Source organism: Hypomesus nipponensis, chromosome 3, assembly GCF_054491055.1.
Source record: "Hypomesus nipponensis isolate SF chromosome 3, ASM5449105v1, whole genome shotgun sequence".
Taxonomy (NCBI): domain Eukaryota; kingdom Metazoa; phylum Chordata; class Actinopteri; order Osmeriformes; family Osmeridae; genus Hypomesus; species Hypomesus nipponensis.
Genome location: NC_140363.1, coordinates 946503 through 973163, shown reverse-complemented (window position 1 = coordinate 973163; position 26661 = coordinate 946503). Strand labels below are relative to the sequence as shown.

Sequence of the window (26661 nt, the reverse complement as noted above, 5' to 3'; positions counted from 1 at the left end):
CAAAACAAAAATGTAGAGGCTTCAAAAGAAACTACATTGCAAACACAATCTATAATCTATAAAATGTGAGACCTGACACATATACGTAAAAGAATGCAGTTTCTGTAATTCCATCTGATGTTAGTGTTTTTTATGACATTGTGCTATGATTGAACACATGTTCCTGTGAAAAGAGAACATGTGTTAGTGTTTGGTAGACATGGTGTCATGTTTAGTGTATTTTTGTGTTATGACAATTAATGTTTGAGTTTAGTTTACAATGTGTGATTTTGAGCATGAAATTAACTGTTTTGCCAATTGTGTGTGGTAGGTGTGTTGGTGCGTTAAGAGTTTAGAAAACTTGTTTAAGGTATTGAAAAAACTGTCACAGCGATTGTAAAAAACTGTTAGTGAATTGTGTGAATATTTTATGTATTGTTTAAGAGTAGCCAGAAATGTGTGTCATAACATACTCAATAAATCTGTTTTTGATGTATTTAAAGTGCTATGTGTCATTCATCCTGATTAAGGGGTTAGTTGTCCCAGATATATATATATATTTAGCAACTGTCCCAGACTTCGGGGGACCAGAAGTGGGTGAACGACCTGAACTTGTTCTTCAACAGGTTTGATCAGCCACCCGGCCCTCCCCCGGCCCAGTCACCCCAGCTGCTGCAGGTGCACCCCCAGAACACTGCCCTACCTCAACCTCCACAGCACTCAGGTCACAGACCCCCACTCCTCCAGCTTCTCCTGCCCCATCCCTTTCATCTCACCTCTTACCCCCACCCCCTCTCATTCTGTCAACACCCCCTACAACATCAAACACTCATCCCCCCCCCCCCTGCTGTGCTCCACTCTGTCCCTCTCCACAAACCAGGTGAGAAAAGAGGTCAGGAAGATCAAAGCCAGAAAGCCAGAAATGTATTGTCATTGGCAGAGGGATATTCCAGAATTGCTGAAATGTAATAGTTTTTCTCGATTGTTAACACACATTTTCTGAACGCATACCTCATACTTTCTACTCACAAATAAAAAACACACACACAATGGGCTAAACCCCTCACTTCTCCTGTGTGTGCCTTGTGAAAACAAAAGATTTTCTTCATGAAAATTGAGCCAAATACAGAGATTGTGTGTAGCGTTTTGAAAAAAGTGTGTTTTAGAACTGCAATTTGAATGTAAAGCAGGAATTGTGCTTGTAGCAGAATTGGTTCAGGGGGTTGGTGCATGAGTTACATGTTGTGGTCATTGTGTCTCAAGTACCAGTATTTGTGACTAAAATGTATTTGTGTGTAAACAATTGACAAAAAGTGTAATAGCACTGGTAGGCTACTTAGTTACTTTGCAAGAGTTCTAGGAATAAAGTATAGGAGGAATAGGAGAAAAAAAATCCAGAAGTCAGAATTTGAGAAACTTTGGTCGGTTTATTAAACCTGAAAGTATATATTTAGCAAATATATACATCTTAATTTTTTGTTTTTTTGTTTTGTTTTTTAACACCATGCAATGCACAAACACATAAATTAAAAACATAACTATATACAATACTTTACTATTTAGACATAACTATTATATACAGTATTATACAATTTAAGGAACTTTGGTCACTTTATTAAACCTGAAAGTATATATTTAGCAAATATATACATTTATCTTTTTTTTGTTTGTTTAATTTTTTAGAACACCATGCAATGCACAAACACAGAAATTAAAATATCAATATCAACTATATACAATACTTAACTATTTACACATAACTATTATATACAGTATTCTACCATTTATTTACCACTGGCAAGACTGGTCAACTGGTCTTTCCACTCTGCCAGGGTGAGTCCTGAGGCTGGACAGTACCACCGCCCCTTCAGCTGGGTGTGACCAGTACTTTTGTTTTTTCCCTGCCCACACTGCTTGCAAATGTACTGGTAGGTATCCCTGAACTTCTTCCGTGGAGGTTCACCCCTAGCCATCAGTTCCTCGTTCTCCTGGGCAGCTTTTTTTTGTCTCCACGTACGTTGCCTTGGCTGGACAAAGGTGCCAGGTGGTGGAGGGGCCAGGGACTGTGGATGGTCAGCAGATGGCTGGAAGGGGGGAGGTGGCTGGAAGGGTGGAGGTGGCTGGTACGAGGGCCAGGCAGGAAATGGTGGTGGTGGCGGCAGGTGACCCTGCTGGTACGAGGGCCAGGCAGGATATGGTGGTGGTGGCAGGTGACCCTGCTGGTACAAGCCCCAGGCAGGAGAAGGTGGTGGTGGCAGGTAATCCTCCTGGTACGAGCCCCAGGCAGGAGATGGTGGTGGTGGTGGTGGCAGGTGACCCTGCTGGTACGAGGGCCAGGCAGGAGATGGTGGTGGCAGGTAACCCTGCTGATACGAGCCCCAGGCAGGAGATGGTGGTGGTGGCGGCAGCAGGTTACCATGCTCGAACGAGGCCGAGCCAGCAGAACCAGGCCATACATATGACCCAGGCTGGTAGTGCTGTGCCAGGGCAGATCGAACACTATGCCGAGGGCGTATCACTGCCTCACCCTCCCGGTTTTCTGGCTCCTCAAACTCCATGACCTCATGCCCATGCTGCACAGGAGCACCTGGAAGAGTCTGGGCTTCAGGGAGTGAGTCCTTGGCCAGTTCAAACCGTTTGGGGAGTACGGTGCCCTGCAGCAGCATGTCCCTGTCCTTCCTCTTATCCCTCCTAAGCAGCCTAAAAAACAAAAATGCATACAGTAGCTTCAGTTAGTTATTTCATACATAGTAGCCTATCCTCCTATGTTTAGTATTTTCTAACAAGCAAGCAGGTGAAAGTTTTTCTTGCAGTTTAATAATATAATGTCATCATTGTATAGGAAAGGTACAAACGTAAAAAACAAGACTCACCAAGAAGAGACTGTTGTGTTGTTAACTGGTATCAGAACCACGTTGGTCTTCTCCAGAACAACCCTGCTGTCCTCCAGCAGCTGTTTCAGATGGCTGTAGGCCACCACAATGGACTGCGGGATGGGCAGAGTTCTACTCCTTGTGTCCTTGGGCCTGTTTCGTGCTTGCTGAAACTCTTTTAAAAGTCTCAGGCAAACACATTCGCTGACCCTGTGGACTTCGGGGTCCTGGGCTGCCTGCCCGTGAGTCATGAACAGTCTGCGGGAAAGAAGGATGATATGGTCCGGACTTTAAACAAGGCTGTAAACTAAGAAAAATGGTAATAGCAACCATATCAATGTCACCTGTGAACAGCCCAATTTGCCCCCCACAAACTAATATAATCACAAAATAATATTTGAAATTCACCATAAGTTTTTCAATCTTGGTTTGATGCAGTACAGCCTACTGATTCAATGATTTGTAATGAACCGAAATGATTATGAATTGTGTCAAATCACCTCTCTGCCGCCTGCTGTCCAGGAGCAGAGCCACTCGGCTTCCTGGGCGCTCTCCAAGGTCCTGCCACGGTCTTCTTCCTTGCTTTCTGGCCGAACCTCACAGGTTCCTTGTCCATAGCAGGAAGAGCCATGTAAAGATGGACGATGTCAGCCTCCTCTTTTGCCGACAAGGCAGTGATGGTTCGGTTCAGGCCAACCAGGTAGGCTGCCAGGTCATCAACCGCATCCCAGCCCAAGACACCTCTGGAGTCACATCGGCTCTTCTGAAAAGTGATAATCATGAAAAAAACATGTAAATAAATGTGTCAATTTCTTTGAACTATTTGAGCAATGTTGACCTTTTTCTCTCTCCATAAAACGTAATACTTGACGTTTTACTTGACAAACGTATGATACTTGTGGCATATCATTAGCGAACTTGTTACATATCTTGTTTTTAAGAAAGGTGTTACATTACCTGGTCTGATGTGCTGTCTTGTGTGTCGTCTTCCTCCACAATGATGTCCTCATCCAGGGATCTGGGTCCACTGTCACCCTCCAGTGTCACCTGGGCTTCCACAGCACATATTGGGGGATCAGGATCACCTTCCCTAAGGTCAGCTACCTGGCACACCGTGACGTCGGGTTCACCCCCGTCGTCCTCGAGCTCCTCTGTGGAGATCTCTGGCAGCTGCTGTGGAACCAGCAGGTCGCCTCTATTAGACTGGGCCAACAGGTACTCCACTGCAATGCGCTCGCCTGTAACACAGTGTTTAAACACAGAGTTAAAGAAGAGGAAAGGACACAAACACAGACACATCTCCTCCATGTACAGCACGATCTTCACTCCCACTCCCATGTCCTCTGAGGAGGGCTGGGGGTGGCAGAGAAAAGAAAAGTGGGAGAGGAAGTAATACTCAAATGGTCAGTGCTGATCTGAGAGCTATCTTACCAGTAGGTTTTCCAGGTGGGGTGAATTCTGGAACCAGAGAACAACCAAGGACCCGCTGGCTCATGCTGTTTAGGTGAGACATCAAGCGAACATCAAATGTCCTCAGGGTTGATGCCCCCACCACAGCTACAGCTTCCTTTGCCCGGTTCATGTTCCACCTTGATACCCCCTCCAGCATGTACATTTGTGCGTGCAATGCATTGCATCGAAAGCCTAAGAAACAAAATACTCAGGTTAGGTCAACCATTAATATGAAGTCAATAGATATTAACACCTATTAAATACAAAGTGACAGTTACATTGTTATTTGAATAATTCAAGTGCATACTATGTCATAACACCAACTTTTTTTTTAACAGCATACGGCAAGTTAACATTTTAAATTTACCTGGAACAAAAGCACACTGGTGGCGGTGAAAACTCTCGAGGGAGGAGGACCCCCTCCCACACCTGAGGACGTCAAGGACTTTGCCACCCTTCTGCAGTGTCCCTGTCTTGGTGTACAACTCCACCCCTGCAGGGTCCTGGATGCACTCCAGGTGCTTCTGCTGCACCTCCCACACATGGTGCATGCTGTCAGGGTTCACCAGACGCAGCCCCGTGGTGTCAGTCAGCTCCCACATCGATTCGAGCAGCCCCAAAATCATGACCCGGATCTCCTCCACGGCACGGGTCCTCCGCCTGCAGTGCTTTGCCATTTCACCAGTGCTGATACTGGCCAAGAGCAGTGCCTCAGTGGGAGCATTTCCGCCATGGCTGCTCTTCCACTCCCCTTTCTTGGCCTCCTTAAGCCGCTGCACATCCTCCTGATCCCACTCAAAGATACAGGCAGAAAGTTTGGAGCAAAAGGTACCGTAGAGAGGGTGGTGCTCAGTAGTGAGGCCGCAGTTAAACCTTCGCATGAAGTGGAAGACGTCTAAACGGACGACCAACTTCCATGGTCGAAAGAGTCTCAGCACTGACGACACACCTGTGAAAGACAAACATTGATTATTACAGATGTGATCATCTATTTTTTGTGTAATAATTTTTTTTTACATCATAATTAACTTAAGTTAATTACATACTGTAATCTGCAATGTATATTTCATAAAGTAACAATTTCAGCATCCCACCTGACTGGCTGCAGCAGTCCCGGTCAACATAGATAGCCTCAGGCTCAGCTTGTCCAGCATTCTCATAACGTGTGACGATGCCCTGGCACAACTCTTCCAGCCCTGCACCTTCACCTGTCGTCAGAACACTGTTCAGAACCTGGCCAAGCTCGTTGCCGATGTTGGACATCCATGCAGCGGTGTCCCCTATACTGCCAGCCAGCTTCTTGGTGATCTGAAAAACAAACAAAAACAGAACTTTCAAAAAAACCGCTACAAGCTTACTAAAATTAATACTATTTCATCATTAGGATGACAAAGTAAACAATTTATATCCATTCCAATTGGTTAACATCAGAGTAAATAAAAGTAATGCTAAAACCCTCACCTTCTTTGTAGAGTCCATCTTCAGAATTCTACCATAGGTAGAGGTGATCACCCCCTTCATCTCTTCCAGGTGGCTGAGGATGTCGTTAGAGTGGACCGTCTCAAACCACTGGGCAAGTGGAAGGGGCCTGAAGGGTGGAGGAGGAAGATGGACAGCTGCAGAAGAGACGAAGGTAGCCATCTTCAAATGAAGCTCACAGTCAGACAGGTAGCGGATGGTCTGACGTGCCCACTCCTCACTGTGTGCTTCCTCTACTGCAGACTGGAGGTAGGAGGAACTGTTCCCACTGGTCCTTGGCTTCAGGAAAGTCATACACTTCCTATCCAGGGCTAGCTGTGTAGTGAGGACAGCGGGAAAGAGGCTCCTATGTGCCACATCCAGTTGAGCAAGGATTTCCTGGCTCCATGGGCAGACCGGCAGCATACACTTGCTGCAACGTGGATAGTCCCCTCCCACCAGGTAGTAGCGAGTATCCACATCTATCACCTCCCTCACCTTTGGGTAGATCCCGGAGTGGTGCATTTTCCGGTCACACCGCGTACATTTCAGAGGAATCCCCCACATCCTCATTGGTGCCCAGAGGAACATCCTCTGCCGGAAGTGCCACCCGGGCTCGGGAGGAGACGGTTTGTGCTGCAGTGGTGGATGAAACCAGCACGCATCCATTTTCTGCCTCAGCTGACCTGTAGGCTCATAGAGGACCTTGGCAATCCACACCCGATCTGCTGGCTGTATAACCTTTTTGAATTGATTGGGGAGAAAAGCTTCCCAATCAATGGAAGCTGGCCTAAGTGGAGTTTGAGGAGTGTGGCGTGGCGTGCTGGAGCAACCTGTTGGAGGAGGGAGCAGAGATGTAGTTGTCGGCGGAGATGGTGTGGGCCTTTGACACGGTGTGGCCGTTAGCCTTGGAGATGCTGTGGGCCTTGGAGATGGCGTGGGCCTTGGAGACGGTGTGGGCCTTGGAGACGGTGTGGCCGTTAGCCTTGGAGATGCTGTGGGCCTTGGAGATGGTGTGGCCGTTAGCCTTGGAGATGGTGTGGGCCTTGGAGATGGTGTGGGCCTTGGAGATGGTGTGGGCCTTGGAGATGGTGTGGCCGTTAGCCTTGGAGATGGTGTGGGCCTTGGAGATAGTGTGGGCCTTGGAGATGGTGTGGCCGTTAGCCTTGGAGATGGTGTGGGCCTTAGAGATGGTGTGGGCCTTGGAGATGGTGTGGTGGAGCTACCTGTTGAAGTTGGCGATGGAGGTTGAGCCAACCAGGATAAATAATGGAACTGTTCTATATGCTCCAACAGGCCAACAGAACCTTGGACCTTGGCCCCACAGGTGTCACATGTCTCCTCTACATGGCGGTCAGAAAGGTGCATGGAGAATTGTTCTGCCTCCACAACCTGATTGCACTGACAACACTTTACTGTTCTGTCTGCACAGGAGCCTCCGCCTGCCTGCCTTGAGCCTTCTCCTGCCTGACTGGAGCCTTCTCCTGCCTGACTGGAGCCTTCTCCTGCCTGACTGGAGCCTTCTCCTGCCTGACTGGAGCCTTCTCCTGCCCCACAGGAGCCTCCTCCTGCCTGTCTGGAGCCTCCACCTGCCTCACAGGAGCCTTCTCCTGCCTGACTGGAGCCTTCTCCTGCCTGACTGGAGCCTCCACCTGCCTGTCTGGAGCCTTCTCCTGCCTCACAGGAGCCTCCACCTGCCTGCCTGGAGCCTTCTCCTGCCTGCCTGGAGCCTTCTCCTGCCTCAAAGGAGCCTCCACCTGCCTCTGATGCATCTGACTGAAGGGGGGAGGCAGGATTTCAAGTACAAGAGAGGCTCATAATAAATAATTTCACCAATGATCCTACACTGTTAGTTGTATCCAAATGTGTGCAAATAGGGTATGATCCAGCAAATAATCTACTTCATGCTACAGCAACTTGTCATCACTTAAATTAAATAAATCATCATATAACCTACCTTATGGAACCCACAAGAGCATTTTAGGTGTCTCCCGAACAGATCCACCTTGCTCTTGCTCTGCAGCGGGCAAGCATCGATACACTCCAGGGCTCTTTTCCATTTCTTACCACCGGGTCTTTTGCCTGTGGAAAACTGGTAGCTGCCCTGGGCATATTTTTGGCAGATGTCTCTCCAGTACGAGTCTGGCTTCCCCGTCTTGGTCATATCTGCAAACATGAGCTACGTTAGACTAAACGACCAAGTTCTCTGTTGTGATTACATTCTCAATCAATGTAGCATAGACGTACAGTTGTGATGGGTTGCTCTGGCTATTGTACAGTAATACCAGGATCATCCCATTTTATAAAATTAATACTTCCATATGCTTGTACTCCAACACATCAACTTAATTTTGTTATGTCAACAACCTGGTCAACGTATCATCAATGTAGTCATATTTTGTTCTGCTGTCTCTACTGTACTTCTGAGGTCAAATTAAAGTCAGCGGGAAAGTTGCATCTCACAGAGGGGACTGTACTATGGGGGCAATGAGTCTACATCGACAATTTAAATACCAGGACCGACATAAAAACATGTATTCGTACGTCCATAGAATAATTTGCATGTACATATCGCTGTTCTTTTTTTTGTTACGCTGACAAAGACCAAGTAACTACTCAATTTAGCATTGATGTACTGTACAGTCGTACAGTAGCTACATTTACTGTACGCGTACTGTACCACTACGTTCTCTGAGGTAAATTCAGCGGGAAAGTTAAATTTCACAGAGGGGACTGTACTATGGGGGCAGTAAGTCGACATCGACAATTTAAATACCAGGACTGACATAAAAACATGTAGCTATACAAATCATACGTCCATACAATCATTTGCCTGTACATATCGACATTATTTTTTTTGTTACGCTGAAAAAGACCAACTACTTGATTTAGCATCGATGTACAGTCGTGATCGTTTGGGTACAGTAGTAGTGTATAATACCAGGACCGACATAAAAACATGTATTCAAATCGTAAATCCATAGAATAATTTGCCTGTACATATCGATATTCTTTTTTTTGTTACGCTGACAAAGACCAAGTAGGTTACTCAATTTAGCATGGATGTACAGTAACCTACATCTACTGTACGCGTACTGTACCACTAGTACGTTCTCTGAGGTAAATTCAGCGGAAAAGTTACATACAATAAGAATACGTTTATCGAGACAGTTAATCTACATCGGTCAATCAACATATTACATATATACAACATATTATACATATAATTTGCATTTACATACCTATTTTTCTGTTGCTCTTTTCTTTCGTATGTCTTAAATAAATGTTCTATGCAGTACTGGCTCTTTCACTCAGTGCGCTGATAGTCTTCTGCAGTTTTACGTCACGTCAACGTCACCCCTAGACCCACCTCTGTTCAGAATGGTTCGAAATGTGTTAGGAATGAGCAGTTGTTCGGAATATTTTCCAGATGTTCGGAATTTTTTACTAATGTGGTTCGGATATTGTTAAGATGTATTTGCAGTCCAATTCTTGGCGGGTACGGCCACCTCGTCGTTTACAGCACTGGGCCCACGGCAGTGAAAGATCCTTCCATTTCACAAAAAAAGGAAAAAAGCAGGTGACAACAGGCACAATTGTGAAAAGGAACATTATCAGGAGTAGAGGAAGGAATCAAAAAGTTGTTGGAAATGCAGTGGAGGGACACTAAGTAGGAGAACTAAGGGTTCAGGGACGGAAGAATTTCAATTTCATAAGGCGGACATGTCATAAAGATGACTTGCCGACGAGGATGAGTTTCGAACTCAAGCGTGCAGAGCAGTACATCAACTTTTTTTTTCTCTTTTTATTATAAAAAATACTTTTTACACATTTTTCAATTATTTACAGAAGACACACAATGGCTACAGCCCACATGAATGCTGACATGGAAAATTAACGCAACATCATAAATTGAAACTTAAACTCCCAACTCCTATCACCATGATTAATGAGCTGTTTTTCACAAAGCAGTTATGAAAGTCTTCTCTCTTCATCATGTACACCAGCCTCACATGTTTTTTAAACATTGACACAAACCATTCCCAAACTGGAATTACCCTCCCCTCATAATGTGCCATATTTCTTCGATACACAATAGCATACCGTACGTGACTCAAAAATGCGTTTACCAAATTAACATTAACCCCTTTTACTTTCCCCAGCACTCCAAATAACAAAAGTTTCTTCCATTCAACAGTTGTTTCCACTTTGACCCCACAGTGTTTACTTAACAACTCCTTAATTTTGGCAAACAACCCAACCAACCTTGGACATTCAACAAAGTAATGGTTAAAGTTCTCATCAGTTCCTTTACATACATCACACAATCTACTGATGTTATTATCAATTTGATGCAAAACAACGTTTGTGAATATTCTATTGTGCCTTATTTTGAAATCATTATGCTCACACTCTATACAATTGTATTTTACATTCAAATTACCCCATACTTCAGTAACATCAAAATCTACAAAAACCTTTGCCCATACTTTCTCTGAAGTTGGTCTCTCCATAACATCCCCCAGAAAATCCATATAAACACATTTAGTTTGTACCTCTTAAAATTTGACTCCTTTGCCCTTCCTCTCTACATTCAATTCCACCATCCTCTCCGGCTCTCCAACACTTCCTTCCCCTAACACGTGTTTTCTCCACTCTGGACTTAAAGCATCCATAACCTTCTGATACATTCCTTTTATTATGTACTTTCCCACATCCATATTCACTCTATGGATGGTCTCTATGATTTCCTGTTCTGATTTGAACCTGTCGCCACTTTCAGTTAGTAAGTGTTTAACCTGCTTCACTCCTGCTTCCTCAAAACACTGGCTGACCAACACTCTGTTGTTGTGAGTCAATTTGGGGTTATAAAAGATGGGCTGATTAGCAACCTCAGCCTTATTTCCACACTCATACTTCACATGCTTCAAATAGTTCCCCCATGCTTCAAATACCTCCCTATAAAACCTTGACATCCCCTCACACCTGCGTTTGTTGAAAATCATTAAAAGACCGTTCACACCACATCCACCATACTCATGCAAATACTCCTCAAAAAACCCCATCCAGCAATACTGATTACGATTATACAAATATTTTTTAACAAGCTTTACCCTCAATGCCCTTTTTTTCACTTCTACATCTATCAATTTTAAACCCCCATTCTTATATTCATTCATTAACACTCTATGCTTAACTTTTGCCTGCTTACCATCCCACAATAAATTATCGATAGCCCTGTTTAAATCCTTCACCACCCACAATGGTAAATCCAGTGCAGCCAACACATGGTTCACCTGTGATAAGATCAAACAATTAACAACTATAACCCTGCCCCTCAACCTCCTCCTCTTCCACAAATTTAAACTCTGCTTCACCTTGTTCAGAACCCCTGTCCATGTAACATCTCTTGCCTCGTTGGCATTTACACCTACATTCACCCCTAACACCTTAATCATCTCTTTTGCCACTTTTAACGGTATCTCACATCCCTGCATATCCACATTTCCAAAACACAGAATTTCAGACTTTTCTATGTTCATTTTTGCTCCTGATGCCTTCCCATACACTTCTAATAATTTGATCACCCTCCTCACACTGTCCAAGTTTTTCACAGTTATGTTTGTGTCGTCTGCATATTGATGAATTAAACTCCTTTCTCCTCCAGGTATGATGATGCCCTGTATGGACTGATCTTTTTTTAACATTGTGGCCAAAGGTTCTGTTGTTATACTGTACAATAACGCAGATAATGGACAACCCTGCCTCACTGATCTCCCTAAACTGAAACTATCTGTCACTACTCCATTGCACTTAACCCTACTCTTTGCACTACTGTACAACAACCTAATCCACTTCACAAATCTATCTCCAAAACCAAATGTCTCTAATGTTCTAAACACAAACTCGTGCTCCACTCTATCAAAAGCCTTATTAAAATCAACACTCAAAACTATACCCCCCTCCTCTGTCATATACCGTACCACATCTCTGACTGACCCTATTGTGTCCGCTATATCTCTCCCTGGAACACCAAATGCCTGTGTTGCTGAAACAATGGACCCTACTACTGATTTAATTCTATTTGCTAATACCTTTGCCAAAATCTTATAATCCGTATTTAATAAACTAATCCCTCTGTAATTCCCTAACTGCAATTGATTCCCCTTTTTCTTGTAAAAGATAGTGATTAAGCCTGTTGACATATCCTCACTAACCTGCTCTCGCCTTTCCATTTCTTTATATACCTTCAACAAAATGGGACTTAACACCTCACTAAAACATTTATAAAACTCACTTGTTAGGCCATCCGAGCCGGGACTCCTACCAGTTGACAAACTCTTGATAGCCACTTTTACTTCAAACTCTGACAAATCCATTTCACATACTTCTTTATCACTGTCTGTTAACCTAGCCTCAACTGTTTCTAACACCTCTCCCATACTACCCTGATCCACACCACCTTTCTTGAACAAATTGCTATAAAACCCCTGCACCGTTTCCAACACCCCTACGTAATCATTCACTATCTTCCCCTCCTCATTTTCTATTTCCCGTATATATGTTTTGCACTGTTTCTGCTTTTCCAGCCCCAGGAAAAAAAAAAATCCCTTCCACCACATATTGAGCCCTGCTCCTAATTATTGCCCCTTGACATCTTTCTTTCTCATAAGCTTTTAATTCCCATTTGATTTGTAGGTATGCCCCAAGACCTCTGTTTGGATTTTCATCCATTAGTGTTAATTCCTCCACCATTCTTTCCCTCAGAACACATACCTTTCTCTTTCTCACTCGGTTCCTGTTTTGACAATACCTTATACTTAGGTTTTTCACCAATCTTTTGACACCGTCCCACCAACCACACACATCCACTTCAAACAACTCACACTTAATTTGCTCCCTAACACACTCCTTCACCTTGTCCATATATTCTGTCTCAGACAACACACTTGCATTCAAACACCAAACTCCACCCCCTTTCCCCCTTTGTCTGTACCCTAAATGAAATGTGATTGCTGCATGATCACTATATCCAGTAAATTTATACTGTATGTTGTGTACTTTATTTGCTATATCTTGAAACGCCAAACATAAATCTATCCTGCTTCGTTTTAAAACTCCCTCCACTATCAACCTTCTAGAAAATTCTCTTTTGTTGGCATTACCCATCCTCCATACATCAATCCACTCATTGTCTCTCATCATCTTAAAAAAACTGGTCCGTGCTGCATCTTGTCGAAACTTATCAACCCTATAGACATCCAACTTGGTACAGAACACATTGAAATCTCCCACCAGAATACAATTCCCTGAGCAGAGCAACCCCAAGGAAACAAAGATAACAGTTTTTTCACTTCCTCTATTAGGTGCATAGACATTAATTAATCGAAATATTACATTATTTATATCAAACTCTATAGCTATTACCCTTCCTTTCCCATCATTAAATATTTCCTTCACATTTTCCAACACATTTTCTTTTATAAGTATGGCCACCCCACATGATCAGTCTGTTCCACAGTTCACAAACAACATCCCCCTCCATCTCTTTTTGATTTCTGGTATTTTAGCTTGTGCCCATTTTGTTTCCTGCAATAACAAAATGTCAGATGTGAAATTTACCAATACTTCCTCTAACTTTGTCATCTTATTTAACCCATTTACATTTATTGAAGTGAGTGTAACCATTGAAACCAGACAGAAAAGAATGTGCTCTACACTAAACATCATTTTTTCTTCCCTTTCTTCTTTTGATTCCGTTTCCTTATACCAGCCAATTTGCCGGGTCTGTTCAGGAGTGCCTTCTTCCTCCCTCCTGCTACACCCAAACAATCCTCCTCTGACTCATCACCTTCAGACATTGCGGGGGGGTCACTTTCAGGTACTTCTTCCTGCCGGCTGGATGCACTCTCAGCAGTCACAGCCTGCTGCCTCTCAAACTCCATGGCTGCACTCCTGTCAGCGTTTGTGCGCACAACTCTAGAAGGCAAAGGCCCCTGATCAGAACCTTTCCCTCCTGTCGCCCATGCATCCACTTTAGCCTTTCTGTTCCCCAAACTCCCGTTTGCAGGGTCCGTCAGTGCAACCATATTTGAGTCGAGGCTAGACCCAATGCCCCCCCCCCACACTTTCACCAGTCTGTTCCACCACCACAGGGCTGCTGTTAGTTCCCAGCCCCCCCCTTAGCTGTTCCACTTCAAACCCCTCCTCCATCCTTCCCTCAACTCCTTCACCCCCAACATCCTCTGACCCACTGTCCTCATCAGTTGAGAGGGCACTCTCCTCCTCTTCACATTCTTTGCACTTTGGCTCCCAATGGTCACACTCCCTGGCATAGTGCCCCTGCCTCCCACAATTCCTACACAGAAACTCTGGGCATTCACGAACAATATGCCCTGGCTGTATGCACATTCTGCAAACCTTCACCTGCCGATCATGAATGACCCTAAAATATTGTGCTCCCATCTCTGTGTCAAAACGTGTAGAGTAAGGCAGTGATTTAACAGTGTCTGTAAACTTCACCTTCACAAATCTTGTGCCCTCCACAATCCTCGTCCCAGGCCACATCCTCCTAGTAATGGGCGAAATTGCCCTCACTCCCCAGTCCAACAGTTTTTTCAATATTTCCCCATCCGTGATGTACACAGGCAACCCTAGGAATGAAACCAGCAACTCGTCATTCGTTAGTTCTTTGGCCATCACCCTTGTGCGTTTGATTTTAAATCCGTCCAGCAATCTCCTCTTCCCGTTTTCATGATTCATCGTTATTTCATATTTGTTAATTCCAAGGTATCTGCAACCCACAACCAGGCCACATATGTCCTTTGCGGCTCTCAATAGTTCCATCATAGAGATCCTGTCCTCACCGAGTAGCTCCACCATCACCGTCAAATCCTTGATATAGCTCGGCTGCACTGTTCTCTCGTCCTCCACTCTCAGTTGCCTCTGCATGCACCTTTAGTTGATTCGTCCCCTCCTCATCCGCCCTCAATGTTTCCTTTGCCACATTCTGTTTCTGCAAGCCATCACCCCTGTTCTGTCCTCCCTGTACTGTGCTGAGTATAGTTTGACAGGCAGCTAAACTCTTCCCACAAACAATCCACCGGAGACGTGTTCCTCCAACATCGTTGGTTTATTGAAAGTGTTAGAAGGTAAAACTGGAGAGAATACATAACAATGTATCAGTGACATGTTGCAAAATAAACACAGAAGCATTTTGATGTACAGATTGGCTCATAAAACAAATAAATCGTTAAACTGTACAGTACAGTACGAACAGCTGGGCTATACAGTACAGCACGGAGTAGAATGCTACATACTTGCTACATACTAGCTGTAGTCTAGTTGAGTCAAACGATACTAAGTAAGGACAAGTATTGTTTCAGAACAAAATGAAGATATTACAGAGACAGCATGCTATATACATTTCTTATTAAGAAAGTTTGGACATTTAGAAAACATGAGAAAAGCTCAGTTTTACCTAAATAAATAATGTTTACTTTGGTAACCTTGACAACCGTATCAAACGGACACAGCTGGAGCTTCGCTAGTATTAAACACATACATAAGAACAACTTTTACATCAGATATTTATCTTGGGTGAAACCTCAACATTTCAAAACCACAATATCTTACCAAAGATGCTATTAAAGGGGCCAAAAACCATTGATGAACCACAAGCTATGTAGGCATGAACAATTATGATACAGAAGCTGCGTCAACTGAAACATGAAACAATGTAACAAGACGTGAAACACTTGAGAGCAATGACGTCACCATGCCACCCGCACCAGCAACAAACTTAAAACATAACAGCAACAAACTCAAAACATAACACTCCCCGTCTGGTATAAATAAATACCACTACTGCTTGGAAAATTAAAAACTACTACTTGCTACCATAGTCTTCAGGTGCAACAAGAAGGACCAGTTCAGTAACGGGTCTGTGAAACAACTTAGTTCCATCTCCTTTGGAGACTTTTGATTTCTGCTTTGCGGACTTTTCCATCTTTACTTGGGAACACTTGTGTTACAAGTCCAAGTGGCCATTCGTTCCGTTTGGTCGAACAGTCTCTCATAAGGACAACACTGCCAGGCTGAGTATCTGGCTGGTCTGAAGTCCATTTACTGCGTGTCTGCAGTGTGGGAAGATACTGCTTTCTCCATTTGTCCCAGAAAAGGTTAGCGAGACATTGTACTTGACGCCACTGGCGTTTGTGCAAGTCCTTTGTGTCAAAGTCCCCAGCAGGAGCTATGTGTGTGTTTACTTTCTGTGTGAGTAGAGTGGAGGGAGTAAGTAACAGTGGGTCTGCAGAGTCGGTAGACACGGAGGTTAGAGGTCTTGCATTTATGATGGCTGCTACTTCGGCCATGAAGGTAGTGAGAGTCTCGTGACTGAGCCTTGTGGAACCTAAACGCTGGAACATAGCATCCAGGATGCGTCTAGCAAGACCAATCATCCTTTCCCAGGCCCCACCCATATGGGAGGAGTGAGGTGGGTTGAAGGACCAGGTGCAGCCTTGTTCTGAAAGGTATTTCTGCACTTGGCAACCGTTGATGTTTGAAGGGACTTTTAGCTCTTTGCAAGCTCCGACAAAGTTAGTGCCTCGATCAGAACGGATATGTTTGATGGGACCTCGAATGGACATGAACCTCCGGAGAGCATTGATAAAACTTGAAGTATCAAGAGACTCAATTACTTCAATATGGACGGCCCTGATACTCATACAGGTGAACATGACGGCCCATTGCTTGCTATTTGAATCTCCGCCTCTTGTACGGCGTGTGACGATGGACCAGGGGCCAAACACGTCGAGACCGACATTAGTAAAGGGGGGTTCAGTGCTCAGTCGATCTGAGGGTAGGTTGGCCATCTTTTGGGACAGAGGTGTGCCACGAAGTTTGGGCCATGTGACACACTTGTAGATGAGGCTGTTTATACGTCTCCGCACGCCTGTTATCCACAGGCCTGCCGCCCGTATAGCTCCTTCAGTGAAGAGACGTCCTTGATGATGGGTCTTTTCATGGTGGTGGCGGATGAGGAGAGTCGCTGTATGGCAGTGGGCTGGAATGACTAGCGGGTGTTTTATGTCCTTTTCAAGTTTCGATTCAGCGATCCGTCCTCCAACTCTCAGTATATTTTTGTCGTCAATGAAAGGGTCTAGCTTCCTGAGACAGCTGTCTTTGGCGATTTCTTTTCCTTCAGATATGCACTTGAGCTCTCTCCGGTACTCATCTTCCTGCACAGCTTTGTATACCACTTCTTTGGCCTGAGAGAGTTCCTGGACAGAGTACGACTCCTGACAGTAATGCCAGCCTCTGCAAACACCTTTGCTTGCAAGCTGTGGTTTCTTGTAGCCTTGAGTTATGTGGATCAGATGGGCTATAGCACGGATGAGGGACTTCCAGCTAGAAAATCTCTCGAAGCGCTGTGAGCTGAGATGACAGGCTGAGATTATGTTTTTGATTGCAGATACTTCGGGACGGATTTCCGTGTCTATAGCAGGTTCAACCAGTTCAAAGTCTCCTGTCTGGGGGCTACTGTCAGGCTTGGACAAGAAAGCAGGTCCAGTGAGCCACATGGTTTCGCTCAGATGAGCTGCGGGCACGGCTCTTGTAGCGTGGTCTGCTGGATTGAGGTGAGTGGGCACGTAATGCCACTGGTCAGGGATGGTAGACCTCCGTATCCGCTGGACTCTGTTGTTGACGTAGACATAGAATCTTCTAGTCTCATTGTAAATGTAGCCCAAAACTACTTTGCTGTCTGTATAGAAGCGAGTGGAATTTGGCTCAATGTCAATTTCTGATTTGATAAGTTCAGCTACCTCGACTGCAAGCACAGCTGCACATAACTCCAGCCTAGGGATCGTGAGTTCAGGTTGTGGTGCTAGTTTTGCCTTTCCCAACACAAATCCAATGTAAACTTTTCCATTCTCATCTGTGGTTCTGAGGTAAGCTACTGCTCCTACGGCTTTAGTAGATGCGTCTGAGAAGATGCACAGTTCTCTGAACTTGGCTTGAGACGATGAGATTGGAGCATAAGTTCTTGAGATGTGAATATTTTGGAGTTCCTTGAGAGAGTCTTTCCACGAAGACCAGATCTGCTTCTTTTCCAGTGGTAGTGGAGCGTCCCAGTCAGATGTCTCAGTGGTGAGTTCCCGTAGCAAGGCCTTACCTTGGATGATCACGGGTGCGACAAAGCCTAAGGGGTCATACAGGCTGTTGACTGTAGACAGAACACCTCTGCGAGTGAAGGGTTTCTCTTCATCTTCGACCCGGAAGGTAAACGTGTCTGTCTTTAAGTCCCAGTTAAGGCCGAGGCTACGTTGCATGGGAAGGGCGTCGGTGCCGAGGTCCAGGTCTTTGAGCTCATTAGCGTGATCATCAGAAAGGAATGCCTTCATGACCTCTTTGCTGTTTGAAGCTATCTTATGTAGCCTTAGGTTTGAGTCGGCGAGCATCTCCTGGGTTCTCTTAAGTAAACTGACAGCAGCCTCGACTGTGGGTAACGACTTCAGGCCGTCGTCTACGTAAAAGTCCCTTTCGACAAACTGGCGGACGTCTGAGCCAAATTCTGCTTCGCCTTCCTGTGCAGACCTTTTGAGGCCATATATGGCCACAGCTGGAGATGGGCTGTTGCCGAACACGTGGACCCTCATGCGATACTCTTTGATGTCCTTTTTGAGGTCGTTATCTTCAAACCACAGGAACCTTAGAAAGTTCCGATCTTGTTCTCTGACCATGAAGCAGTGAAACATTTGTTGGATATCCGCTGTAATGGCGATGGCGTCTTTGCGAAACCGGACAAGCACTCCTAGAAGGGTGTTGTTAAGGTCTGGTCCTGTCATGAGAACATTATTCAAAGAGACTCCCTCGTGCTGGGCACTGGAGTCAAATACCACCCGAATCTGCCCTGGCTTCTTTGGATGGTATACACCAAAGGTTGGAAGATACCAAGACTCTTCATTTTCTTTTAGAGGGGGTACCAATTCAGCGTGTTTGTTTAGGAAGATCTTCTCCATGAATGACAGTAAATTATTTTTCATTTCTGGTTTCCGATCGAAGTTTCGTCTGAGAGAGGAGAGGCGATGACATGCTTGTGCTCTGTTGTTAGGTAGGTGACGTCTTTTGGCTTTAAAAGGCTGTGGAGCCACCCAGCTGTTTGTTTCGTCTTTATGGAACCCTTTTTCCATGGTTCGCAAGAAGGCATCATCTTCAATGGAGGGGGCTAATATGTTGTCTCTCTTGGTTCTCTGAAAGACCATGCACCCCAAATGACTTTCTTCGTTGTCGCAGGAAGATGTTTTACTGTTACACTGTTCGCAGTGGAAGGATTGTCGAGCGCTGTCAAGTTTTTCCTTTATTACGAAGCGATTGGGACAGGGCTGAAAGAGGGAAGGACGACCATTTTCCAGTGTGTGGGTGAGGTAGGTGTTTACAGTGGTTGGTTTGTGAGCGCCTCCCAAGCATACAGTTCCTACAATGACCCATCCAAGGTCAAGTTTCTGGGCATAGGCAGAGTCGTGAGGGCCGTTGATTTGTTCCCTTACTTTATGGACCCGTATCATGTCTCTTCCAATGAGAAGCATGATGGGAGCCTTTGGGTCAGGCTCAGGAATCTGGTGAGCTATGCTTCTCAGGTGAGTGTGGTACAGAGCAGCCTCACGAGTTGGAATTTCAGACCGATCGTTTGGGATTTGATTACATTCAATGAGTGTTGGCATAGTAAGACACGTCTGGCCATCGGAGGACTCAATTTGGAAGCCGCTGGCCCTCCTGCCTGCTGTTTCAATTACTCCAGCACATGTCTTGAGAGAGTATGGTGAGCTGGGGCCTTCTATTTAGAAGAAATCAAAGAACTCGCTGCGGGCCAATGATCTGTTGCTTTGATCATCTAGGATAACATAAACATTGACAGACTTCTCTTTTCTGCCAGCTGGAAACACCTTTACGAGGCAGATCTTTGAACATGACTTGCCACTGAGACCTCTGCTGCAGACTTGAGTGCATTTTGACGTAACATCAGCTAACGAACTTTCGTCTCTCTCCCCGCCATGCTCTGTTGCATGGCCTGTAGAAATCCAAGGGGCTGGTCCAGGGTGGAGAGCTGCGGTGTGCCCTTCGCTATTACACTCTGTGCATTGTACATCCATCTTACAGTTCTTTGCGAGATGCGTTGATGATGCACAGCACCTGAAACAGATGCTATTTTCCCTTAAGAAAGCTTTGCGTTCTTCCAGGGGTTTCATCCGAAAGCCACGGCACTTCTGGAGAGAGTGAGGTTTCTTATGCAGCGGGCATTGTCTAACATACTCGTTGTTTGTTCTCTGTATTCCATTCGTGTTGGCTGGGGTGTTTGATGGGTGGAACGACCCACTGGGGGACACATAGGTTTTATGGACTGAAATAGATGTTCTCTGATTGTTGTGCTTTGGGGAAAGCTTCTCTGGTTTAGGGGGACCTACAGTAGACATGGTGAGGTCAAAGCTAGGGTCATTCCTGGTTCTTGCTTCATTGCAGATAAAGTCCACAAAAAAAGAGAAAGGGGGAAAAGGGGCATTGTGTTGCTGCTTGTACTTTGAGCCCTGGTAGATCCACTTCTCTTGGAGATTGTAGGGTATCTTTAGGACTATGGGGGCAATACCTCTACACGTGTCTAAGAAGGTGAGACCAGGGAGATCTCCTTCAGCCTTGGCAGTGAGAAGCTCCATCAGTAGGTCACCAAGCTCTCTCAGTTTGGGGTAATCCTTATTGGAGATTTTGGGGAAGACGTCAAGTCTTTTGAATAGAGCACTTTCGATGACCTCGGGAGAACCGTAACACTCCTCGAGCCTATTCCATACCATTCTAAGGCCTCTTTCTGGATGGTTTACATTAACTGCTCTTATACGTTTCACGTGATCAGAAGACTCAGATCCGAGCCACTTTGCAAGAAGGTCCATTTCTTCTGAAGGTGACAGATCTAGCCCCCTAATGGCATTTAGAAATGAGGATCGCCAGGCTCTGTAACTCTCAGGACGATCGTTGAAGGCAAGTAGGCCGGTAGAGACTAATTCACGTCTCGCAAAGAACCTAACAAAGTCTGTCATGCCCTGCCTTTCTTGTGAATGACATGACCATTCATGGTGACACTGAGGGCTAGCTGAAGGGTATTGTCCATTGGATGCGTGCCTATTTTCACTATCACCTTCTTGTCGTTCGCCTACATGCAGGGATGCTGTGGCATGGAGTACTGGCATATTTGCAGATTTGTGCATTTGAATGTTGTCAGATGGTGAAGGGCTGATTGGAGTATCGTTCCATGGGGTGAGGTGTGAAGTTATGTTGTCGTTTACAAGAGATGGGTCGAAGGGTGGGTCTTGTTTTAGACCTTTATCGAAGATGGCTTCTATTTCTGGGATGGACTGGGTATTTGATTTAGGGAGGCATTGCACATAAGATGAGGTGCGTTGCGTTGAATCATGAGGTTTAAAATGAAGATCAGAAGTACAGCTGCGCCTCTCGTTATCGAAGTCTGCGGCTGCTTCTAGAGTTTCTGCTTCTGCTACTGCAGCAGCTGCTTCTTTCTCAATGTTCAACATTTCTAGCGTAGCCTCTATTTTAGCTTTCTTTAGCTTCATTTTAACTTCTTTTTTGGCAAACGAAGCTCTTGTTTTTGCTGCTTCTGCCTTAGCGCGGGCCATGACGGCTGCGGCACTAGTTGAGGAACTCTTTGATGACGTTGAGACGTTAGACCTTGTGTCGTACACAGATGGTTCTTTCTCTGCCATTATGATAGATGTTACCTGCGTGGAGGTGCTTTTTGTTATTTTTATTTTTTTTGAGCCGTCAGCTGTAGCGGTTGCTTGTCAACTGGATCTTTGAAACACTTGTCTGAAAGTCTTTGTTTTACTGTTCTGTCCTCCCTGTACTGTGCTGAGTATAGTTTGACAGGCAGCTAAACTCTTCCCACAAACAATCCACCGGAGACGTGTTCCTCCAACATCGTTGGTTTATTGAAAGTGTTAGAAGGTAAAACTGGAGAGAATACATAACAATGTATCAGTGACATGTTGCAAAATAAACACAGAAGCATTTTGATGTACAGATTGGCTCATAAAACAAATAAATCGTTAAACTGTACAGTACAGTACGAACAGCTGGGCTATACAGTACAGCACGGAATGCTACATACTTGCTACATACTAGCTGTAGTCTAGTTGAGTCAAACGATACTAAGTAAGGACAAGTATTGTTTCAGAACAAAATGAAGATATTACAGAGACAGCATGCTATATACATTTCTTATTAAGAAAGTTTGGACATTTAGAAAACATAAGAAAAGCTCAGTTTTACCTAAATAAATAATGTTTACTTTGGTAACCTTGACAACCGTATCAAACGGACACAGCTGGAGCTTCGCTAGTATTAAACACATACATAAGAACAACTTTTACATCAGATATTTATCTTGGGTGAAAACTCAACATTTCAAAACCACAATATCTTACCAAAGATGCTATTAAAGGGGCCAAAAACCATTGATGAACCACAAGCTATGTAGGCATGAACAATTATGATACAGAAGCTGCGTCAACTGAAACATGAAACAATGTAACAAGACGTGAAACACTTGAGAGCAATGACGTCACCATGCCACCCGCACCAGCAACAAACTTAAAACATAACAGCAACAAACTCAAAACATAACAACCCCGGTTACCGTTGTCTTTCAGTGCCATCTCGTCTGCCATTTCCACAGTCAAAACTGTACTGTCGGTCCAGGACATTCAAATCAAAACAAACAAAAAAAAGTGTCTCCCCCAAACAGCCCCACAGTTGCTGGGGGATGTATTACCAATCAAAAAACCCTGCAAAACCACAATAACCGATGATAATCCAACGAAAAAACTCTTAGTACAAACCCAAATCTCCACCTGCTCTCTAGACAAACGTCCTGACTCACTTCCTGGAAAGGGCGTGGCCAGGCTGGTTTGGCCGTACGAAATAAGTTGACAACCATAGGCTACTTATCCATATACAGATTTGGCATTTGACAATGCAAGGTGGTCTCTCTCTCGTGTCAAAATGAAAACAGCTTCCAGCCCCTTTCATGAAGGACTACTTGTGCATATTGCAACATTTCAGTTTCTAAGTGAATGAGCAAAAGAGCATACAGCACCTGGTATTCCCAGGCGGTCTCCCATCCAAGTACTAACCAGGCCCGACCCTGCTTAGCTTCCGAGATCAGACGAGATCGGGCGTTGCCAGGCTGGTTTGGCCCTACGAAATAAGTTGACAACCATAGGCTACTTTCCATATACAGATTTGACAATGCAAGGTGGTCTCTCTCTCTCTCTCTCTCGTGTCAAAATGAAAACAGCTTCCAGCCCCTTTCATGAAGGACTACTTGTGCATATTGCAAGATTTCAGTTTCTAAGTGAATGAGCAAAAGAGCATACAGCACCTGGTATTCCCAGGCGGTCTCCCATCCAAGTACTAACCAGGCCCGACCCTGCTTAGCTTCCGAGATCAGACGAGATCGGGCGTTGCCAGGCTGGTTTGGCCGTACGAAATAAGTTGACAACCATAGGCTACTTATCCATATACAGATTTGGCATTTGACAATGCAAGGTGGTCTCTCTCTCTCTCTCTCTCTCTCTCTCTCTCTCGTGTCTGAATGAAAACAGCTTCCAGCCCCTTTCATGAAGGACTACTTGTGCATATTGCAACATTTCAGTTTCTAAGTGAATGAGCAAAAGAGCATACAGCACCTGGTATTCCCAGGCGGTCTCCCATCCAAGTACTAACCAGGCCCGACCCTGCTTAGCTTCCGAGATCAGACGAGATAGGGCGTTGCCAGGCTGGTATGGCCGTACGAAATAAGTTGACAACCATAGGCTACTTATCCATATACAGATTTGGCAATTGACAATGCAAGGTGGTCTCTCTCTCTCGTGTCAAAATGAAAACAGCTTCCAGCCCCTTTCATGACGGACTACTTGTGCATATTGCAACATTTCAGTTTCTAAGTGAATGAGCAAAAGAGCATACAGCACCTGGTATTCCCAGGCGGTCTCCCATCCAAGTACTAACCAGGCCCGACCCTGCTTAGCTTCCGAGATCAGACGAGATTGGGCGTTGCCAGGCTGGTATGGCCGTACGAAATAAGTTGACAACCATAGGCTACTTATCCATATACAGATTTGGCAATTGACAATGCAAGGTGGTCTCTCTCTCTCTCTCTCTCTCTCTCTCGTGTCAAAATGAAAACAGCTTCCAGCCCCTTTCATGAAGGACTACTTGTGCATATTGCAACATTTCAGTTTCTAAGTGAATGAGCAAAAGAGCATACAGCACCTGGTATTCCCAGGCGGTCTCCCATCCAAGTACTAACCAGGCCCGACCCTGCTTAGCTTCCGAGATCAGACGAGATCGGGCGTTGCCAGGCTGGTATGGCCGTACGAAATAAGTTGACAACCATAGGCTACTTATCCATATACAGATTTGGCAATTGACAATGCAAGGTGGTCTCTCTCTCTCTCTCTCTCTCTCTCGTGTCAAAATGAAAACAGCTTCCAGCCCCTTTTATGACGGACTACTTGTGCATATTGCAACATTTCAGTTTCTAAGTGAATGAGCAAAAGAGCATACAGCACCTGGTATTCCCAGGCGGTCTCCCATCCAAGTACTAACCAGGCCCGACCCTGCTTAGCTTCCGAGATCAGACGAGATAGGGCGTTGCCAGGCTGGTATGGCCGTACGAAATAAGTTGACAACCATAGGCTACTTATCCATATACAGATTTGGCAATTGACAATGCAAGGTGGTCTCTATCTCTCTCTCTCGTGTCAAAATGAAAACAGCTTCCAGCCCCTTTCATGACGGACTACTTGTGCATATTGCAACATTTCAGTTTCTAAGTGAATGAGCAAAAGAGCATACAGCACCTGGTATTCCCAGGCGGTCTCCCATCCAAGCACTAACCAGGCCCGACCCTGCTTAGCTTCCGAGATCAGACGAGATCGGGCGTTGCCAGGCTGGTATGGCCGTACGAAATAAGTTGACAACCATAGGCTATTTATCCATATACAGATTTGGCAATTGACAATGCAAGGTGGTCTCTCTCTCTCTCTCGTGTCTAAATGAAAACAGCTTCCAGCCCCTTTCATGAAGGACTACTTGTGCATATTGCAACATTTCAGTTTCTAAGTGAATGAGCAAAAGAGCATACAGCACCTGGTATTCCCAGGCGGTCTCCCATCCAAGTACTAACCAGGCCCGACCCTGCTTAGCTTCCGAGATCAGACGAGATCGGGCATTGCCAGGCTGGTATGGCCGTACGAAATAAGTTGACAACCATAGGCTACTTATCCATATACAGATTTGGCAATTGACAATGCAAGGTGGTCTCTCTCTCTCTCTCTCGTGTCAAAATGAAAACAGCTTCCAGCCCCTTTCATGAAGGACTACTTGTGCATATTGCAACATTTCAGTTTCTAAGTGAATGAGCAAAAGAGCATACAGCACCTGGTATTCCCAGGCGGTCTCCCATCCAAGTACTAACCAGGCCCGACCCTGCTTAGCTTCCGAGATCAGACGAGATCGGGCGTTGCCAGGCTGGTATGGCCGTACAAAATAAGTTGACAACCATAGGCTACTTATCCATATACAGATTTGGCAATTGACAATGCAAGGTGGTCTCTCTCTCTCTCTCTCTCTCGTGTCAAAATGAAAACAGCTTCCAGCCCCTTTTTATGACGGACTACTTGTGCATATTGCAACATTTCAGTTTCTAAGTGAATGAGCAAAAGAGCATACAGCACCTGGTATTCCCAGGCGGTCTCCCATCCAAGTACTAACCAGGCCCGACCCTGCTTAGCTTCCGAGATCAGACGAGATAGGGTGTTGCCAGGCTGGTATGGCCGTACGAAATAAGTTGACAACCATAGGCTACTTATCCATATACAGATTTGGCAATTGACAATGCAAGGTGGTCTCTCTCTCTCTCTCTCGTGTCAAAATGAAACAGCTTCCAGCCCCTTTCATGAAGGACTTCTTGTGCATATTGCAACATTTCAGTTTCTAAGTGAATGAGCAAAATAGCATACAGCACCTGGTATTCCCAGGCGCTCTCCCATCCAAGTACTAACCAGGCCCGACCCTGCTTAGCTTCCGAGATCAGACGAGATCGGGCGTTGCCAGGCTGGTTTGGCCGTACGAAATAAGTTGACAACCATAGGCTACTTATCCATATACAGATTTGGCAATTGACAATGCAAGGTGGTCTCTCTCTCTCTCTCTCGTGTAAAAATGAAAACAGCTTCCAGCCCCTTTCATGAAGGACTACTTGTGCATATAACAACATTTCAGTTTCTAAGTGAATGAGCAAAAGAGCATACAGCACATGGTATTCCCAGGCGGTCTCCCATCCAAGTACTAACCAGGCCCGACCCTGCTTAGCTTCCGAGATCAGACGAGATCGGGCGTTGCCAGGCTGGTATGGCCGTACGAAATAAGTTGACAACCATAGGCTACTTATCCATATACAGATTTGGCAATTGACAATGCAAGGTGGTCTCTCTCTCTCTCTCTCGTGTCAAAATGAAAACAGCTTCCAGCCCCTTTCATGACGGACTACTTGTGCATATTGCAACATTTCAGTTTCTAAGTGAATGAGCAAAAGAGCATACAGCACCTGGTATTCCCAGGCGGTCTCCCATCCAAGTACTAACCAGGCCCGACCCTGCTTAGCTTCCGAGATCAGGCGTTGCCAGGCTGGTATGGCCGTACGAAATAAGTTGACAACCATAGGCTACTTATCCATATACAGATTTGGCAATTGACAATGCAAGGTGGTCTCTCTCTCTCTCTCTCGTGTCAAAATGAAAACAGCTTCCAGCCCCTTTCATGACGGACT

At 45.1% G+C, this 26661-nt stretch overlaps 1 protein-coding gene, 6 non-coding genes and 7 pseudogenes across 7 annotated transcripts; all 14 read right to left on the bottom strand.

Annotated features, from left to right (window-relative positions):
• Nucleotides 1-1379: 1379 nt before the first annotated feature.
• On the bottom strand, nucleotides 1380-9229 carry LOC146298719 (uncharacterized). The gene is made up of 10 exons (XM_084683469.1): nucleotides 9005-9229; nucleotides 7720-7928; nucleotides 5766-7538; nucleotides 5399-5612; nucleotides 4672-5253; nucleotides 4284-4496; nucleotides 3810-4090; nucleotides 3353-3615; nucleotides 2853-3110; nucleotides 1380-2679 (listed from the first exon to the last, which is right to left on the bottom strand). Exons 2-10 carry the CDS (start codon nucleotides 7924-7926, stop codon nucleotides 1764-1766), a joined length of 4707 nt encoding a protein of 1568 aa, XP_084539595.1. The 5' UTR covers nucleotides 7927-7928; nucleotides 9005-9229; the 3' UTR covers nucleotides 1380-1763.
• Nucleotides 9230-22911: 13682 nt separating this feature from the next.
• LOC146298718 (5S ribosomal RNA) lies at nucleotides 22912-23030 on the bottom strand (annotated as a pseudogene).
• Nucleotides 23031-23196: 166 nt separating this feature from the next.
• Nucleotides 23197-23315, bottom strand: LOC146298717 (5S ribosomal RNA). Its single transcript, XR_014737889.1, has one exon. It is a non-coding gene; the product is annotated as a 5S ribosomal RNA (ribosomal RNA).
• A 188-nt stretch (nucleotides 23316-23503) lies between these two features.
• Nucleotides 23504-23622, bottom strand: LOC146298716 (5S ribosomal RNA; annotated as a pseudogene).
• A 166-nt stretch (nucleotides 23623-23788) lies between these two features.
• Nucleotides 23789-23907, bottom strand: LOC146298715 (5S ribosomal RNA; annotated as a pseudogene).
• A 182-nt stretch (nucleotides 23908-24089) lies between these two features.
• LOC146298714 (5S ribosomal RNA) lies at nucleotides 24090-24208 on the bottom strand. The gene has a single exon (XR_014746470.1). It is a non-coding gene; the product is annotated as a 5S ribosomal RNA (ribosomal RNA).
• Nucleotides 24209-24388: 180 nt separating this feature from the next.
• LOC146298713 (5S ribosomal RNA) lies at nucleotides 24389-24507 on the bottom strand (annotated as a pseudogene).
• Nucleotides 24508-24679: 172 nt separating this feature from the next.
• Nucleotides 24680-24798, bottom strand: LOC146298712 (5S ribosomal RNA). The gene has a single exon (XR_014738824.1). It is a non-coding gene; the product is annotated as a 5S ribosomal RNA (ribosomal RNA).
• Nucleotides 24799-24968: 170 nt separating this feature from the next.
• LOC146298711 (5S ribosomal RNA) lies at nucleotides 24969-25087 on the bottom strand. The gene has a single exon (XR_014746605.1). It is a non-coding gene; the product is annotated as a 5S ribosomal RNA (ribosomal RNA).
• Nucleotides 25088-25259: 172 nt separating this feature from the next.
• Nucleotides 25260-25378, bottom strand: LOC146298710 (5S ribosomal RNA). The gene has a single exon (XR_014746586.1). It is a non-coding gene; the product is annotated as a 5S ribosomal RNA (ribosomal RNA).
• Nucleotides 25379-25555: 177 nt separating this feature from the next.
• Nucleotides 25556-25674, bottom strand: LOC146298709 (5S ribosomal RNA). The gene has a single exon (XR_014739572.1). It is a non-coding gene; the product is annotated as a 5S ribosomal RNA (ribosomal RNA).
• Nucleotides 25675-25845: 171 nt separating this feature from the next.
• Nucleotides 25846-25964, bottom strand: LOC146298708 (5S ribosomal RNA; annotated as a pseudogene).
• Nucleotides 25965-26136: 172 nt separating this feature from the next.
• On the bottom strand, nucleotides 26137-26255 carry LOC146298707 (5S ribosomal RNA; annotated as a pseudogene).
• Nucleotides 26256-26427: 172 nt separating this feature from the next.
• LOC146298706 (5S ribosomal RNA) lies at nucleotides 26428-26536 on the bottom strand (annotated as a pseudogene).
• Between the last annotated feature and the right edge of the window lie 125 nt (nucleotides 26537-26661).